A 19,150-nucleotide genomic window follows, 5' to 3' on the forward strand; every position below is an offset into this window, starting at 1 on the left:
TATTATCATACCTAAATATATAAAAAATTAAATAAAATAATGTGACAAATTATTTTTAGTGAATATTTTAAATAGACGCATCACTTTTTCGTTGTTTATTTTTTTACTTTTACTTAAATTTTTAACTTTACTCTGATTTTTATTTTCAATTTTACTTTTATTTTTAAATACTATTATTTTTTTAATTTACGCCATACTTACTTGTACTCACCTATTCTTCTCTAATTTTCTCTTTTGCAGAGAATTACTGGGCGCTTTCCATCAAATCTGTGACGTCATTGAACAATATCGCTTGGAAAGAAATACTGAAGAAACGCCATAGCGCAGCCGCTTCTGCACAATGCACTGACAGTTTTAATGAAGAAAAGCACGATGCGCTAACACTCTCTTCCATAACGGATCCACACATTTGTCCCCGCTGTGATAAAATGTATGCATATAAAAAGAATTTGTCGCGTCATTTGCGCTTCGAGTGCGGCAAACAGCCGTCGGAACGCTGTCCGCATTGCTCTTACGTAACGCGGTACCGGCACAGCCTCAATACGCATATGAAGTCGCAGCATATGGAAATTGACAGAGCGCAAACTGAGCATACTTAATAAAGTACAGAATTACAAAATTTACATAAATACAGTTATTCATGTACATACATACATATGTATAAATATGTATGTCGACTTTTGAAAGCGCTAGCCATGTTACATAAAACGTTTGGACAATTCTGAGCGCTTGTACTTAAGTATGTTTAAATGAAGTCAGCATATCTACGCTAGCGTTGACGTACGGCTTGAAAATTAACAAATACAACAACAAAAAGATGTTTGCCTTCCTATTCAAAGTTTGTCGTATTTTATTATAAGCTCATTTTCAGCTTAAAAATTGTTGAAAATGGTATTGTAAATTTTGCTAGGTTATACATATAAATATATATTATATAGGTTTTGAAAATAAATAATTCCAAAAAAATCAGCAATGTGTCATTTAATGCTACATAATAAATCCAATGTTAATTGTTTTTCTAAACTTTTCACACACACGCACACAAACATCTACATAAATCATTATTGTAAACTACAGCTACACATCACAAACACTAATTTGCTGTATGTATGTATGAAAACTCATACACATACATATATACGTGCCTACATATAAATACACCTACATATAAATACATTTTTTTTATTTCGAAGGAATTTGCTTGTTTTCGATTTAATTCTTCTAATGCTATAACTTTTTCATTTTATTTTTACCATAATTATAATTATGACATAAATTGTATTGAAAAAAATATTTATAAAAATAATTTTTGTGATATTTCCTTAATTAGTTAAGCATGATAAATCGGAACAGACGGACATAACACCCGAGGAATTCGAATTGGACGATTGCCTGCTGGAGAGCAATGACATCGTAATCACACAGAATAAAGATGGCTTTGTGTTGCATGTGAAAAAGCTGGGCAACATAACAACGGCTAAGATTGCGCCCACGGATGATGAACAAACAGTCGCTACCAATGTTAGTGAACTCAATGCTGAAGCGCATATAACGGATGTGCAAACTCTTACAGATGTCAAGCCGACATTGGCAACGTTGACGAGCACCCCAATCAAGTTACCTTCCTCCGAGTGTGGTGAGTCATACATACTACATCTAAATATTTCAGTTATTTATATTTATTTATATATATATAACGTTGAGAGTAGTATTAAGAAAGATCTAAATATGAAAAATGGGCGTGTTTGGCGTAGCTCATTCTGTAGTAAACCCGCCTTGTGCGTGTCCAAAAATGCTTGAAATATTGAAATAAAAGATCTTAATTTGCTAGTGAAAGCATTTCAATGATTTTCCCAAAATGACAAGCCGTATTTGAAGTGATTCTTATCATAAAAAGTTCAAAGTTATATTAAATCGTATGATATATGCTACTACTGAATTGGTTTTTGATCGAAAACTCTAGTACAACAGTTTTAAACCAACTGTACTATAGGAATAAAAAGCTTGGAAAGCTTTTTTCTTTGACAAAATATCTTCAAGAAATTTCGTTTAAATTATTGCCTAAAGAAATGTTGCAATCTCCGAAAGAATTGTACAAAAACGTGTTACTATAGCATGCAAGCTACCTTACAAACTGATCGATAAAATTCAAACCCTTGTGTGGAAAGCTTTTTCATTTAATCTGATCTATCAATGATGCAATCTCGCAAGAAATTGTGCAGATCGTGTCACTAAAGCATATACTATATCTGCCTTACAAATGGATTGATCTAGGTTCTTTTAAGGAATATTTTGTAATTATGAAGAGTTTTTGTAGAAAAGAGAGAAAACTCTTGTTACTTTTTTTAATAAGTGGCTACTATATTACAAAATATGTTTAATTTGACCTAAATATTGGTTTTTTTCAGCAGTTGGCAATACTTTCTTGATCGCCGTATGTTTCGAACATATATTTTGTAGCCATGTTTGTTCTAAAACGTATGAACTAATTTTGAAAATATTTAAAGACTAAAGTTAGCACCGGATATTTCTGAAATATTATCCCAAACGCCCATTAGTATATTTGTCGCTCATTTAGGCATCTTATACATACTACATACTACATACGTCCAAATTGATGAACACCGAGCAATTTCCAGAAGCCTTCTTTAGTGTTCACATGGGTTTCCTCGAACAAATAAGCCCTATCAGAAAAAAGTGTAATGTTTTGTTCAAATTCGACCATTACGACGTCATGTCGAGCAATGTTTCGGAAAAAGATACCTACGTGTTGATAACAGAACTTCTCATAGAATCATTTGTTGTAAAAACTGGTATTGGACGAAAGAGAAACCAAAAAGTAATATATTTTACAAAAAAAATCAAATTTTGGTGAAAATTTGCCGACGTTTTTTTTTTTTAAGTTGTAACTTTACCAAAAAAACTCTTCGTTCAAAAGCAATATGCGAAAGTTCATTAAGACCGTTTGAGTAGTTCGCGAAAAATCATGACAACTGACTTGGGAAAACAGTTTCGAGAAAAACGCGATTAACGTTCAAGTGACTATGTAGCTGGTCTCTAGCTACAAAGCTGTATCTTCTAAACTATTACGCGGATCAACTTGAGCTTTTAGAGATATCATAGAATTAAGTTATTATAGATTTAAATAAGAAGCCGCGAAGCCGCATAAATGCCTAGTTATTTCTTATTCCAAAATAAATCTTAGTGAAAGACTTTCAAATATTTTCCCAAAAGTCGTTTCTAAATGTCTGTAGCACGATCTTGTACATATTTTCAGTTTTTTTTATGATGGCAACCCTTTTCCACCACAAATCTAAATTTTATTCAAATTCTATTGAAATTTTAAAGGTCACTCTTAAATGCTTGTAAAACGTATTTGGTCTTATTTTCCGTTTTTTTCTCAAAAGGTGGCAACTCTTTCGCGTACTTCCTCAGTGCCTTATGTTTAATATCAATGTTTCATTAATACTTATCGTGTCCACATTAAAAACAATAAACACAACCGTTCTGTAGTTTTGAGGTTCATAGGCTTTTATATAAATATTTCTGAACGACTGTTTTTTTTATTATTCTTTGCATATATTCTATAACAATTTCTCCTTAACGCTAACAACCTCAAATGCCCTGCTATTTACTTTAGAACTGATCAATTTGAAGAAGATAATACCGACGGTCTCGCCAATCGCGACGCACCAACCTTCGGCCACGATCATACAATCACACCAATTCGGACAGCAACCGCATACATCACATCAGCAACAACATCAGCACAGTCATGAATTGGAACAACACCAGCAACAGCAACAACAACATCAGCAAATGCAACAATTGCAAACACATCCGCAAGTACAAAGCATCGTCACCACACATCCACCACACCACACACAGACAATCAATTTGATGAGCCTGCGGAATGTACAAATCGCTGAACAAAAACCGGTTGTATCGCGTATCAAATATTCACGTGGCAAAATAATAACACCGCAGAGCACCACCGCCACCAGTGTACAGATCGTGGAGGCACACGATGCCGAGACGCAACACCACCATCAACTCACCGAAGGCACGAAATATGAGATAAGTGAAATCGATTTAAACAACCCATCGGCCTCGGCGGCGATTATTAGCGATTTGGTGAAATATGCCGAAATCGATGACATCGAACTGCCGGACGGTACAAAAATCGGCATCGGTTTTGCACCAACCGAAATTACCGACCACATACAAACCGGCGTGCCGACAACCACGCAAGTGACAACGGTCGACGAGGACTCTGAGCAGGCATTGCATCATCATCATCATCACCACCACCATCATGTGCAGCATTTACAGCAATCACAAGTGCATCACATACATCCGCAACAGAGTCATCACGCGCAATTGCAGTTGCAGGAACAGGACGATGCCACAACGAGCGTTGAGGCGACACTCCTGCCCGACGGCATTACACTGCACGAACAACCGACCATCACCAAGAGTTACACCATACTGACAACGCGACCCATCAAACAGGAGGGCGCCACAAGCATTGACGGCACCACAACAACCACATACGAACTATCGTTGAGCGATTCGTCGATGCATCAGGATGATGCCGACTCGAAGTATGTGTGCCGGCATTGCGGCAAGAAGTACCGTTGGAAGTCGACCTTGCGCCGCCACGAGAATGTCGAGTGTGGCGGCAAAGAACCGTGCCACCCGTGCCCCCACTGCTCCTACAAGGCCAAGCAGCGCGGCAACCTCGGCGTGCACGTGCGTAAGCACCATCCCGACAAGCCTGCATTGGAGAGCAAGCGCGGCCGCAAATAAGGTGGTACTTCGTATTTTTTTACGGAGAAACGGAGCTGTTGCTAGTACAATTGTTGGTTGGGAGAGAAATGTTTAGTTTTCCACTTTTTTCTGTACATAATTTTGTGTATGCAATGTTAACCGACACCCTGTGTGCTGGTAAATATTTATGTACAACGTGCTAATAACTGCGTATGTATTGCAATAACTATTTTTATTTACCAAAATGTTTGGTATTCAAATTTTTTTTTTGCAATTGTTGAGCCCAGTAAAGAGTCTTCAATTAGTTCTCTCATTATTGTTTGCATATCGAAATTTATTATTGAGTTTTATTTACAGTTATTGATTCGAAATCAATACGTAAATACATACCTACAACCATTTATAATATGAATGTTTTCTTGTGGCAATAGGACTGCTTTAATTTGGAGTGTCCAATTTATTTTTAACTCTATGCTTTAGTAATTAAATTGTATTAAATAATTATAGCACTGTAAATGCGAAGCACTCGCCGAGGTCTTAGTGGAGATATGAGTGAAACAGCGCAAGCTTTATTATTTCTGACTTTTTTGCAATTTCAAAAATTTACTTTGCAACAAAATTTAAATAGCAAAATATTATATACTTTTGTACTTTGTACAAAAAAAATTTTCGAAAGGAAAAAATGAAAAATCAATTCAACTTTGGAATTCGTAATTAAAATTTACGGAAAAAAACAAAAGTTTTTCTTAGAAAAAAGTTGAAACTCGAAATGTATTTTATGTAAAAATAAATTCAAAGTTTTTCTGAAAAAAATTCATATTCACAATTTGCGTTGCCCAAAAACATAAATTCATTGTTGCTCTTTGATAAAAGTTCAAATTCGAAATGCAAATGCCAGATTAAATTTTTTTCTTATATAAAAATTAAATTTTTTCTAAAATGAAATTAATTTTTCTTGCAAAAAGTTATAATATTATTTTTTATTTTTTTGTTTTCAAAACATTTTGACTTAAATTTTTTTTTTTTGTATAGTAAAACTGTAAATTAAATTTTGTGCAAAGTTAATTTTTAATTAAAAATTGAATTTAGGATTTTTGGAAATGTTGAATTTAAGTTTTTTTTAATAAATTCTTTGGATTTACAGTTTTCTGAAAATAATTCAAATTTCAAAAATTTGATATGCCAATAAAAATAATTCATTGTACCTCTTTGAAATAGTTTAAAATCAAAATGTATAAACAGATTGAAGACTTTTCAAAAAATTTAATTTCCAGTTTTTATTTACAAAATTTTCAAATCAACGCTTGTTTTGAAAAAATTAATTTTCAGAGATTTTTGCAAGAAAATCAAAACTTTCATTTTGGAATAATATTTAATTTTTTTATATAAGAAGTTATATATAATTAAATATAATTAAAAATATTAATTTTTTCTATAAAAAAAATTGAAAATATAAATTTTTTAATTAAAAAAATCTTTCAATACAAAAATTACATAATAATAATTTGGTTTAAAAAATTTAATTTGCATGGAAAAGTGTAATTATAACAATAGGTTGTCAAAAAAGTCTTGCCGTATTTTTATTGAATTTTCAATTGTTCATAAAATTTTTTTTGATGACTCATACCCAGCTCTTGACCGATGCTACGGCTGCTACTATGCCGGTCTCTTTCGACCAATTCAGCGATTTTATCGCAATTTTCGACGACAGGCCTTCTGGAGCGTGGCGCATCTTCGACCACCTCTATAYCAGAACAAAAACGTTGAAACCATCGTTGTGCGGTGGAAATGGAAACTGTATCGGGTCCATTTTATTGGCGGCTTGAGATGCAACGAATAAAACTAGAACTACGTGCTCTCAGCGCCAACTAGCGAAAATAGCGCAAGACTTTTTTGACAACCTAATATAATTAAATTCAAACTTTATTGTACAAACATTACTTTAAAAGTTTGCTTTGTAAAACTTTAAACATTGTATATTTTGCGTCGCAAAAAACTTGATTGTCCTTTTGGTTAAATTTCTTTAAATATTTAAGTTTTTTGAAAAATTAAGTTTTAAATTCAATGCATTGCTTTTTTAAAAAAAGTAGGAAACAAAGTTTTCCTTCGAAAAAGGTTTTTAATTCACTATTAAGCTAAAAAAAATTTGTTTTACAATTTTAAAGATTTAAAAAATTATTTTTGCAACAACAATTTTGTAATTAAAGTTTGCCTGAAACAAATATAATCAAAATTTTCCTTTCTTATTTTTTAATTAAAAATTTTTTTTTTCATTTGTTCTTATATAAAATATTTTTTACCTAACAAATTAGTTATATTTAAATTTGGATTTGCAAAAAAGGAAAATTAAATACAAATTTTGCTTTGTAAAAAAAAAAATTTAATTAAAATTTTGTTTTTCAAAAACAAAAAAAAATTTAATATTACTTTTTTAAACAGCTTTCTGCCTCCGCTAGCATCGCGTTTATATATCTTTTTAACATAAAAAAAATGCACATAAAAAGCCAACGGCTTAAAATTTGGGCTAAGTCTAATTCAAGGCGCGCAGAGCAGTCGTTGGGGGTGAAAGTGTAAAAGTGTGGGGGCATTAGAGAAATATTTCGTTAATAACAACAACAAAACTACTTACTATGACGTAGAAAAGCTTTTTATTGTACTAACTAAGCAAATCTTAGCTGTACAGTTATTAGACATACTTAAATGCAGTTTTTTGAATTGTATAAACTTAGCATTTTTTGAAAACATTATTTTTTTGCTTGATTACTATACTTGGGAAAAATGTTTAGTGAATGTTGACGCATATTAGCAAAGATTAAGTATAATAGCACATATGTATAAACAGATATATCATTTTGCGAATATAAAAATAAAATAAAAAGAAATGCACAACCAGAAGATTTTGGTCGCTCTAGATTTATGAAAAATCTTGTGTGAACGTAAAAAATAGAACAAATAAAATAATTACATAATTATATTTATAAATATATTCTTATAAAAAAAACATATGTTGCGTGTAAAAGAATGCAAGTGAAAGCAAGAGAAAAGAAAGTAAAATAAAAGTAAAAGGAAACAAAAAAAAAAGATAATAACAACAAACCATATGCATTAAACGAATGTTTTAATTTAAAAAACAAACATGATTAACTGTACAAAAAAACATAACACACATATACATACATACACATTTTTATTTGGATGTGAATTGCGCAATAGTTAAATAACTAGTTTCTTAATTAGTTCACTCTTCTTAAGGTATAAGCTTGTGCACAGAAAACAAAAAATGAAGCAAATGAAGTAAATTAAGACTTACTTTGCTGTTTCATTCTTGTATATAAATTATATATGTGTACTTTTAAATATTGTATTAGTATTAATTCAATATTGAGAAATAAAGTTTTATTAAGTAATAATAAAATTGGAAATGTGGGCGACAACGTGTTTACTTTCTATAGGTCTCTCATCCACACAAAACAAACACACTAACACACATCAAGCTAAGTTTCTAGCATTTTCTTCACACATACGAAATCATGCATCATATAATTTCTACACCCTCCCCCCTTTATAGCGCGTCAGTCCATAAGCGTCTCATTTAAACTGTTACTAACCTATTTTTCTGTATTTACAGGTCTAAAGAAGCCTAAATACGGGCGCAAGTGGTAAAAATGCCATATATGGTTTGTTTCGTGTGGCTTGTGCGCCATGAAGTGCGCTTTTGCTTAAGACCGATGCTGGCTCTCCGCAATATTAGAGCTTTTATGCATTTTCTTGTTGTTTTTGTATGATTTTCGATTAATATATTTCTCTTTTCTTAAGGTATTGCCGCGACGTTGTCAACTGTGCGGGAGTTGTGCGTGCGTTGGAGCTAACATAGAAGCGCCAAAACACTGCAGGGGTCTGCATATTCGGTTTGCAATGGATAACAGTGTACACTTAATATATTAATAATTGTGCTTAGCTCTTAAAATATTGTTCATTACAAAAAAAATATTACCGTTGTATATGAAATAGTTAGATAAGGAAAGTACCAAGTGATCTGTTTTTTTCGAAACAAAATGCCAATTGAGCAAAATTACTTTTAGGTTAGGTGTGCGCAGGTTGTGTTTATGTTTTGTAGTCTATATATTCATATCTATGAGGATTTATGTAGTGTTATAAATATAATTTATTATATACATATTGAAGTAATATTAAAGAAGTCATAGAAGGCTTTATACATGCCTTACGCCGCGAATTTCGGAGTTTACATATTTTTGAAATTTACGAAAAATTATTTCAGCATTGATTTTTTTTATGCAGTTCGATCTTATGTGCAAAAATATGTATTTATCATTACTTAGTTTACTCAACGCTTTGTTAGTTTGTATTTTTAAAGTAATTTTATTCCTATTTTTAATACTCTTGCTTATTTTTCAACATATTTTGCCACTTACGCGCGTGCCTACTAGTTGATAACGGTCAAATGTAAACTTTATAGCAATTTATTATAGTATTTTCGCTATAATATAAATTTTATAGCAACATTATATAGTATTTTCGCTTAAACGCTTACATTTAACTGTAAATACCAGCTTTTCTTACGAATGCAACTCAATAAGGGCATTCATAAATACATACATAAATAAATATTAGAAATTAAACTCATTGTAACTATGTATTGATTCATATAGCCTTTGCATTTTGTACTTCCCCATCTGCTACCTCATACGTTTACATTTCATATTCATATGTATGTATCTATAACTTTAACTTTATCATTTGGATGTGGTACTCATTCATAGTCGTATCGCTTCATTGGCATTGGCTCGTTATTTTTTATTATATACATTAATAGTTTAAGCGCAAATTATTGTTTAAAGAACTATTTCTCCTCTTCTTAAGCGATTATTAGTTGCTATGTACATAAATACACAAATAGATGCTTCACTTGGACTAGGTATTGTTGCTGTCAGGTTCACATTGTTTTTAGTATGTATTTTAATTATTATTATTTTTTTATAAATACTGTTTTGTATTTCTTGATTTGTGCCAGTCCAAACTTAATATTATTTTTTTTCTCTCCTTTTTTTCTTTTTTATTTTTCTACTTTTTTATTTTCATATAATTTGACAACAAAAACACACACGTTAATTTTTACCAACTTGACCACCAACACCACCACAACGCAAATGTAACATACTCACCATTAAAATATAAAAATATTTTATACAACGGTAAAACACGACGTTAATCAATTTTCACACGTAAAATATGTCCGATATCAATGCAGATTTAAGTATTACGCGCATAGCGGGACTCACTTGGAACGAGTGGAATGCGCGTTTGGCCATGCCGTTGGTTACACAATTGCGCGAAGGTGTTAATCCGTTAGTTTTTCCCACCGATCTCTCCATAAACACGATGGACAAGGCGGGCAGCGGTGCGCTTGGCGGTGGTGTGACACCCACTTTGGATTGCAAGTCACCGGCGCTGGAGACATCGAATGACATGACTAGCCTTAGCGCCGCCACTGATGCGCCCCAAGCAAATGCAACGTTGAATCGTAGCAGCTCCAGCGCGAGTGGCATAGACAAGCTGGGCGCCGCTGCTGTTGCGACTGGCAACGTAGGTGGCAAAATGAAGCACCTAACCGAAGAGGAGGCCGCCATATTGATGTTGAAGGCAACGGTGGAGAAGTCCAATGCTGCCGCTACTGCAAATAATAGCGGTAATTTGAGCGATGCCAGTTACGGCGAGGATGTCGCAAATGCGGGCAGCAGTGCGATCAGCACCAGCGGCGAATATCATACGGCGCTCAGCGGCGCAGCCGCCTTCGCCGACATCAATATATTGAGTAATATTAGCGCATTGAATAGCTTGATCGGTGCTGGTGGCAATGGTATAGGTGGCAGTGCGGCGGCTGGTGCCGGCGGCGGCGGCGGCGGTGGTGGTCTCAGTGTCAGCGGCAGCGGACATCCGTGTCCGGAATGCGGACGTGTGTATAAGCTGAAATCGTCGTTGCGCAACCACCAAAAGTGGGAGTGCGGCAAGGAGCCGCAATTTCAGTGTCCCTTCTGTGTCTATCGTGCCAAACAGAAAATGCATATCGGTCGCCATATGGAGCGCATGCACAAAGAGAAGTTCATCAAATTGGAAGATTTGAAAAGTTTCACCGGCAACAGCGGCGATGACAGCGGCAGCGCACCGACCGCTGCGGCGCTGGCGGCCAATACGGCGAGTGAGCTGCGTCAGAATTTCTCTTAGCTTGCAAGCTCGCATACCTAGTTGTTGTTAGTGGAGTGGCAAAGCGTGAGCGCGACGGTACAATCGTTACAATAAGTAGGGCCTTACAAATAGACCGGTGTGTGCAACTCGAAAGTGTCGGCATACTGTATTCGGGTTGTACATGTATGCACGCAAACATACATACATATATACATACATACAAAAAAAGCAACAGAAAGTGAATGTAAAAATGGAATCAGAGTGCCAAATTTTTAAATTTAATTTTTATTGATTTAATTAATTTTTTTTTATAGTTTTAAAGAATGCCTTTTAATGTTTTTACAACGATGTCGTTAAACCTGACAGCTGTGACCGTGAATTAGATTTCGAACTAAGCAAAAAAAAATTAGAAAAACTTAAATCCTTTGGAATTTAAAATTTGCCATTAAACTTTTATTTTAATTATAAAATTATACATTCTCGTACATACATATGCATATGTACATGTGTATATAGGAGTTAAACTTCTGCTAACCAAAAATAATTTCGAATTATCGTTGGCAACAAAATATTATTGAATTCAATTTTTTTATTATGCTAAAATGTGTTTATAAAACCAAGTTAAAGCTTACTGTACCATATTTATTAGTTTGTTTCATTGTTATTATTGGCAAGATATATACATACAACATACATGTGTGGCAACAGCGCAGAACAGCCAGTAACGCGTTATTACATAAGCATTCCGGGCGCCAAAGCCACAATATTTTACAACAATATAACTTGCTTAAGAACTACAACAACAATGCGCTGAGATGACAAAAATCGCAAATAGAACTATAAAAGCGCATTGCGCAAAATTTCACAATATCCAGTTACGCTGTTTCAAACGACATATCGCACCAACACAACAAGCATTCACAGAAAATTATCTTTTAAGGTTAAAAAGTACAACACATTGTAAAATGACAAAAATAACTTAATAACCGTGAAAATGCTTTTCTAAAAATCTCTTACGAGCAGTTAAGCGCTTCCATATTTCACATTGCCGCAAAACAACAATAGTTTACCACAATTTCCCTTTTTTTACAATAATAACACATACAAAATACCTCAACTTTTAAGCTTAAAAAGTACAACAACAAAGCGCACAAATCTCTAAAGCAAAAAAAAAAAAAAAAAAAAAATACTAAACATAAAACCGAATAACTGAAAATTTTACAATATCTTATTAAGCTGTTTTATGTGCTGTTAACACACTGTATGTATGTGAGCATATACATAAATATATATATAACAATTTAAAGTAACCAGGAACTTGATATTGCCCCCGCCCCACATAAATAAGTTTGCAACAAAAAATGCTCAGGTGTACTCAGGTGCTATAAATAGTCCCTGTGATAGTACAAATTGAATATTGAATAACAGATTTAATTCTTGTTGCTTCACATGTGGCATACAAACATAAATAAATGTAGTATTTTGGTATTATTTTTATATGCAACAATATTTTTTGTAATTTTTTTTTTAAGCCGCGTTAAACTAATACCTTTGCACAATATTTAAACAAGACACAATTTAAAAGCTATAAAAATTCGTTAAATGGCATTAGTATGCCAAATAGTTGTAAGTGCGTTTTATACATACATATTTACAGTGTTGAAACATTCCATAAAGCGTTAAAACGTTTTTTAAATGACATACCAACTAATACATGCCTACTTATACAATTATATATAACAATATACAAACTAAATATATATTAAATGAAAGTATGTGGTACATATATAAATATAGTTGCCTATAGACATACATATATATATATATATAAGAAATTGCATATACAGCATACAGCAACAAACTCAGTGAAAAAAAGCTTCAAATTTGATCCTTTTCTTATTAAGAAATAATATTTATATCTATAGTTACATGCATATACATATATGCATGCAGCGAGTAGCAAGTAGCGAGTAGTACGCCACAACAGTTTTCACATGGCAAGTCAATTTGTTTGTGATATAGCCGACGAACATATATTACTACGCAGGCATAGTAGAGAAAATGCGAAAAGACAGGTGGTTAGACAAAAGACAAATAAACAATAATAATTATTGATAAAAAATAATTTACAAAAATTAAAATAATACATGATACACAATATAATAATGAGAAAAAAAACTAAAATTTAAATAAAAATAAAAAAAATAATAATAACAATAAAAACAAATAATTTAATATAAAAGACAAAAGCCAACATGCAGTGCGTGACCTTTGACCTTTGATATAAGGTTACTACGCATATAAATACTTTATAGACATATATACACACATATATATTTATATGTAATTTTAATGTTATAACATTTTACCTCAGTTATATCCGCAAGTGTATTATCCAAGAAATTGAAAGTTGTGAAAAAAGAGGAAAATTCAAGGTTACACTCGTTTTTTTTTTTATCATAGCAAAGCCGAATTTTGGATATACAACGCAGATTCAGACTAACAAGACAACAGTTGTACGCAACTTTTAATATTTATGTGTAGGTGTGCACGTAACTGTATAGTCAGAGAAACATGTGAAAAAAAAAAAAAAATAGTATATAGTAAGTCATAATTAATAACGGTATTTATATGCATATTTGACCACATACATTCCTCCAAAATGCATATAATAGAAAAATACTGTTATTTTATATATATGCATTAGTGTAGTATAGCGTAAATGTTAGCAGGCGAAGACAGCGAAGTTATAGTTAGTTGCCTAAGACAACGAATATAAAACTCAGGTACTTAGTTGAAGCAATTTTGAAATTAATTACGCTAAATCAGAAACAAAAATAAATAAATATTAATATTAAGAAAAATTATTGTTGCAAGAAGTAGACAGTTTAAGCATTTTTATACATACAAACATACATATATATATAAATATAAACTTTGTGCCAGTGAGACAATTTATTTTAGGTGTGGTGCTTCCGACACTGACTAAGCTTTTTATTAAAATTAAAATACTTTTTATTTTTGCATATTTTTCTTGTACGAAAAATGATAGTGCTTTCAAGCAGAGCTTGACACTGCCATTAAGCTTTTGACGAAATTCGCTAAAAACAAAAAGAAACTGTTTTTAGTAAATACAACAAAAAAAATTTAAGGACATAACAGTAAATTATTAATTATGTTTGGGCACAAAATGGACATTTTGCTTTTTACCACACTCATACTAATTTATTTTCAAGTATATTTTTATACGTCTGAAATATTTTTTTTTTTTTTACTTTTTTTGACTTTGAAATTTACAGCAAAAAATGAATGTTTAGTAGAAAATATAACGTTATGTGCTAAAAGTAACAAACACTTCAGTATATACTTTAATATATGTATGTATATACAGCATATAACATACATATATATTGCTATGTATATGCATATGTATTTGATATACATATGTTTGCATTATGCATATAATAAATTGTTTTAAGGTAACGCACGATATTCTTTAAGCATAAAATTTAGAATTTTCATTCAGCGAGACCAAGGATCGCTCTAAACAAAATTAATAATTAAAAACAAAATTAAAACAACAAACTGTTTCAAACCGAGCAACAAAAAGCAAGGTTGTCAAACAGTGGCCACACAAATTTGCTACAAATACACGTGGAAGTTTTCAAAATTTAAAATATATATATATTTATACTATACATATGTATATAAAACCATATTGTGGATATTTAAATTGAATTAATTAGTGATTGGCTCTTTAAGATAATTGGTGACGGGTTAGTTCTGAAAGAAACAACAATAATAAGGCAAAGTAAACGAAATTTATGCAAAAATGTTAAAAACTTATTATAATTTTTTTTTGTACAACAAATTAACACACCAACGAAACATTTCCTTAAAACATTCTTATAATTTACAATTTTTTGTTTATAATTTTATTTACAATTTTTGCAAAGCAAAATTTACAAGTTTATATACAGTTACAAACAAATTTTAACAATATAAAAACAAAAATTATTAATTTATAAAAGATTAATTAAAATATTTGAATTAATTTAAAAAAACTAATCGAAAAAAAATAATAATTGCAAAAACAAAATTTTTTTAAATATAAAATGGCAAAGCAATACNTTAAAATATTTGAATTAATTTAAAAAAACTAATCGAAAAAAAATAATAATTGCAAAAACAAAATTTTTTTAAATATAAAATGGCAAAGCAATACATGTGTATGTGCTTAGCCAAAATAAAAAACTAGTTTTTAGGCAGAAAATTTATTTTTGAAAATGTGAAAAATACTCATAATATTATACAGTTTAATAATGTGCTAAGCAAATTGAAGTGCAGTGTCATGGGTGTCAGCGTAAGTGCACAAAAACAAGAAAAAATGCAAGCAACCATTAACGCTGCATTTGAATTTGCCTATAGTCTATCTTATAAATAGAATAAAGTTTATTGTATAAATAAGGTCGTTGAAACAACCAATCAGAATGAAAATAAATATTGTATTTTGTAAAAACCAAGCCTGAATGAGTTTGAGTATTCCTCTGCACTGTGCAAAAATCGGCCACTTGTTTTTTTGTTAATTATTATTATTTTTTATACGTTTTTTGAGTTTATTGCAATTTTTGTTTTATGTATGTTTACTCATGTTAATTTTTCAGCACTTTTTAGCATAGCTTTGTTGCCCTATACGTATTTTGTTGTAGCTCTGTCTCTTATACACATCTAGATGTGTATAAGAGACAGCACATTTGATAAGTTATAATTTTTTTAATATACATTTTGTATATATTTTTTTGTTTAAATTTTAATTTTTCGGAATTTATTTTAAATACACATGTTTGATTTTTGATATCGCTTTATTCGTTTTTTGTTTTAATTTAAAATTTCTTATAAAAAACCCAGAAAACACACACATACACAGCTGCGCTATTGTGTGCTAATCATTTGTTCTTATTTTTTGTTTGTTTTTTTGTAAAATTTCAAATTTCTTAAGAATTTATGCATTTAATTTATATATGTATTTTTCTAATAGCAAATGTTTTTGTTATATTTACAGATGATGTGGCAATTTCAACTTCTTCAACTGGTGCGGCACTTACCTCAGCAGCCGGCCCCAACGTCTACAGCGCCGAAGCACAAACTCAGTCACAAAGTGAATCACGTATACGCGTGCGCGACTGGCTGATGCTGGCCGATCAGTCTATATTGCAGAAGACGATAGAGCAGCAACCAGGTATTTTCACTACCCACATATAAACACGAAAAATATACTCAACAAGTAATTTATATATTTCATTTTAAATATTTTTATAATTTTATTTTAGTTTTTATAAATGTTTATTAATATTTTATTAATTCTTATAAAATTGTATACATTTTTAATACTTTTTTGTGATTTATATAAATTTTAAGACTTTTTAAAAAAATATTATTATATAAAATTTATAATTTTATTTATATATACATATTTAAGTTTTTTTTTTATGTAATAAAATATGTTGGTGTAAGCAAAAGTACTTATGTACTCACATTTACATATACATTTTTATATATTTTTAATTATAATTATTTTAAACCTTTGTTGTTGTTTTTATCATTAATTTTTTTACTCTCTTTGCAGTCTTTATTTCGTTTTGTTACCACATACTACATTATTCTTAATTTTTTTCCTCTTTAACTGAGCTTTTTCGTTGGTCGCAACGATCACTTTCAACACTACAAACATTTAACAAGACAAAAACAAATCATAAACAAATTAATATTGCATATATACTAACCTTACTTATCTCTCCCTTTCTCTTTCACGCTGCATTTTTGAATTTGCAAAAAACCTAAAACAAAAAACTTATAACTCACCCAAACTAACCGTCAGACCAAACACTAACCACAACCACTAATGCGGCCACTAACACCGTTACCGCGGCTACGGCACTAAGCAATGTCGATATGAACGCACATACCCTATCAAACGCAACGCCTGCAATTGTATCGTCCTCAATGGCGACAACAACAGCAACAGCGGCCAATGCAACGTCCAATAAGCAGCCGACATTGATGCGCATCGGCAGCATTGGACGCACCACAATAACCTGCGTGGCACCGGCGAGCACTGGCGATGATGGTGAGATGAATTTGTTGAATAACGGTAATATGGGCGTAATATCGGCGGCAGCCTTAGCAGCTGCGGGTGTAGAACTCGAATCGGTGGACGAAAGCATGACCGAGGTGCTGGTGAAAATCGAGAATTCCTCATCCTCAACACAGGAGGAAGATGACGAGATGGAGGCGGAAGGCGAGAATGAGGGCGAAGGCGAACTCGCCGAGGACGATGATGATGATGATGATGAACAACAAACGGGTGATAATGGCAAAGAGTCCGATTTCAATTATGAACTAAAGCTGTCCAGCCCCATGTCGTGGGCTTTTGACACAGTGAAAATCGAGAATGAGGAGGAATTCGAAGATATACTCTCCGGCGAGCAGGACACCACCAATACCGAGGATGAGGATGATCTGTTGACCACAGCAGCAGCCACAACCAAACAAGCTGCCGCCGGCTCAACCGAAAACAATCCACGTGTAAACGCGAATGTTACCGAGTGCGCCGAGTTGCCGGCAAGCACACGTGAGGCAGCAACGAATCGCGCCGAGAATGCTTCGCATAAGGGCGGTCAGCAGCGTGCCGCTGGCAAGCGACGTACACTGTTGGAGCGCAAAGAGACGACGACATTGCTGAGCAAGCAACAACAACAATTGCTTTTGGAACAACAACAACACTTGCAACATCTGCAATTACGACCGACGCAACAGATGCTGCAATTCAAGCTCGCCTCCATACCAGCAACCATCACCTCAATAACAACAACAACAACAACAGCGGCTACGGCTCAAAAACACAACAGCAATGGTGTTAAGGACACCGCAAGCGTTGGTGTTGGTGGTGGTGTTGCTGCTGCTGCTGCTGGTGATGCTGTTGGTGGCATTATTGTTGGTACCGCTGGCAACAGCGAACCGCATGCGAAACTGCTTACCGCAAGCAATAGCGGTAAAAGTAGCGCCAATGCCGGCGATTTTAAATCGTCGGTTTCCGATGATAAACGCTATCGCATTCTAGTGCAAAATCAGCGTATGCGCAAGGAGTCGCTCGAACACTCGGAGGATATGATTTATAATGCGGACATCGAGAAGCCGTGGGTGTGTCGCAATTGCAATCGCAACTACAAGTGGAAGAATAGTCTTAAGTGTCATTTGAAGAACGAGTGCGGCCAACCGCCACGCTACTTTTGCAGCAAACTCTGCGGCTATGCCACGAATGTGCACAGCAATTTGAAGCGTCACTTGAACACGAAATGTCGCGACCGCATGGAGGAGGATCAAAAGAACAACACCAGCACCTATACGCTCGTATTCCAGCAAAACGAATAAACAGCCGACCGGAAGCACGCGCACACGAACCGACGTTGCAGTTTTGTATAGTATATAGCGTTCGGCCACAGTTCGCACACGCTCGTTTTTATTAGCAAGTTGGCAAAATTTGCATATTTAACGTATTTATTTATGTATGTATTAGGCGTTTTTTAATTTATTTTTATTCGTAAAAATGGAACACTCCTTCATTTCGAATTTAAGTTCGGATTTAGTTTGAAATTCAAAGCGACGCTAGTCAAAATTAACGGCACATATGAAATATGTTTGCAGAAACGTTCTTAAAAATATACATATATTTATATAGATATATTGTCGTTCTTATATATTTATATATTTTAGTGCGTAAATTTTCATTTAAAAAATATTTTTTTAATTTAAAACTTTTTTCATATTTTTGTTGTTTTTTTTTTTGTTGATTTGTTACTTAAGTATTTATTTTATAGTGCGAGAGTCATGAGAAATAGTTTCTCACGCTCTTATACGTGCGTATACATACATACATATAGTCGTGTGTATATGTATGCATATATGTAGGAGCAACGCAAAAGTCATTAATGAAACCTTTTCTAGTCAAATGATGATTAAAAGTCTTATAGAAAATTTAATTACACATAGATATTTATTCTAGCATATGTATGTACGTACGTATTTAACATTGCAATTTATACACATATACATATGTTGCTGTCATTTTAGTTTAATACAAATTTAATTGTTTTTTTGACGCAAAAAAAAAATATAT

The 19,150-nt window shown here is 32.7% G+C and overlaps 2 protein-coding genes across 5 annotated transcripts in view; both read left to right on the plus strand.

Annotated features, from left to right (window-relative positions):
* Positions 1-327, plus strand: part of LOC108971184 — an 8,002-nt gene extending 7,675 nt beyond the window's left edge. Inside the window, exon 3 of the mRNA XM_018937071.1 lies at positions 241-327. The gene's annotated coding sequence lies outside the window, so the exon portion shown is untranslated. The remainder of the gene's footprint in view (positions 1-240) is intronic.
* The window catches only part of LOC108971182 (longitudinals lacking protein, isoforms J/P/Q/S/Z-like), a gene marked incomplete at its 3' end in the record, with an annotated part of 100,378 nt that extends 81,228 nt beyond the window's left edge, over positions 1-19,150 (plus strand). For all 4 annotated transcript variants that reach the window (XM_018937065.1, XM_018937068.1, XM_018937067.1 and 1 more), the window contains 2 exon segments: positions 16,037-16,213; positions 16,853-19,150. In XM_018937065.1, the coding sequence (XP_018792610.1) occupies positions 16,037-16,213; positions 16,853-18,405 (1,730 nt within the window).

This window comes from Bactrocera latifrons, unplaced genomic scaffold (genome assembly GCF_001853355.1).
Source record: "Bactrocera latifrons isolate USDA-ARS-PBARC rearing strain unplaced genomic scaffold, ASM185335v1 scaffold_33, whole genome shotgun sequence".
Taxonomy (NCBI): Eukaryota; Metazoa; Arthropoda; class Insecta; order Diptera; family Tephritidae; genus Bactrocera; species Bactrocera latifrons.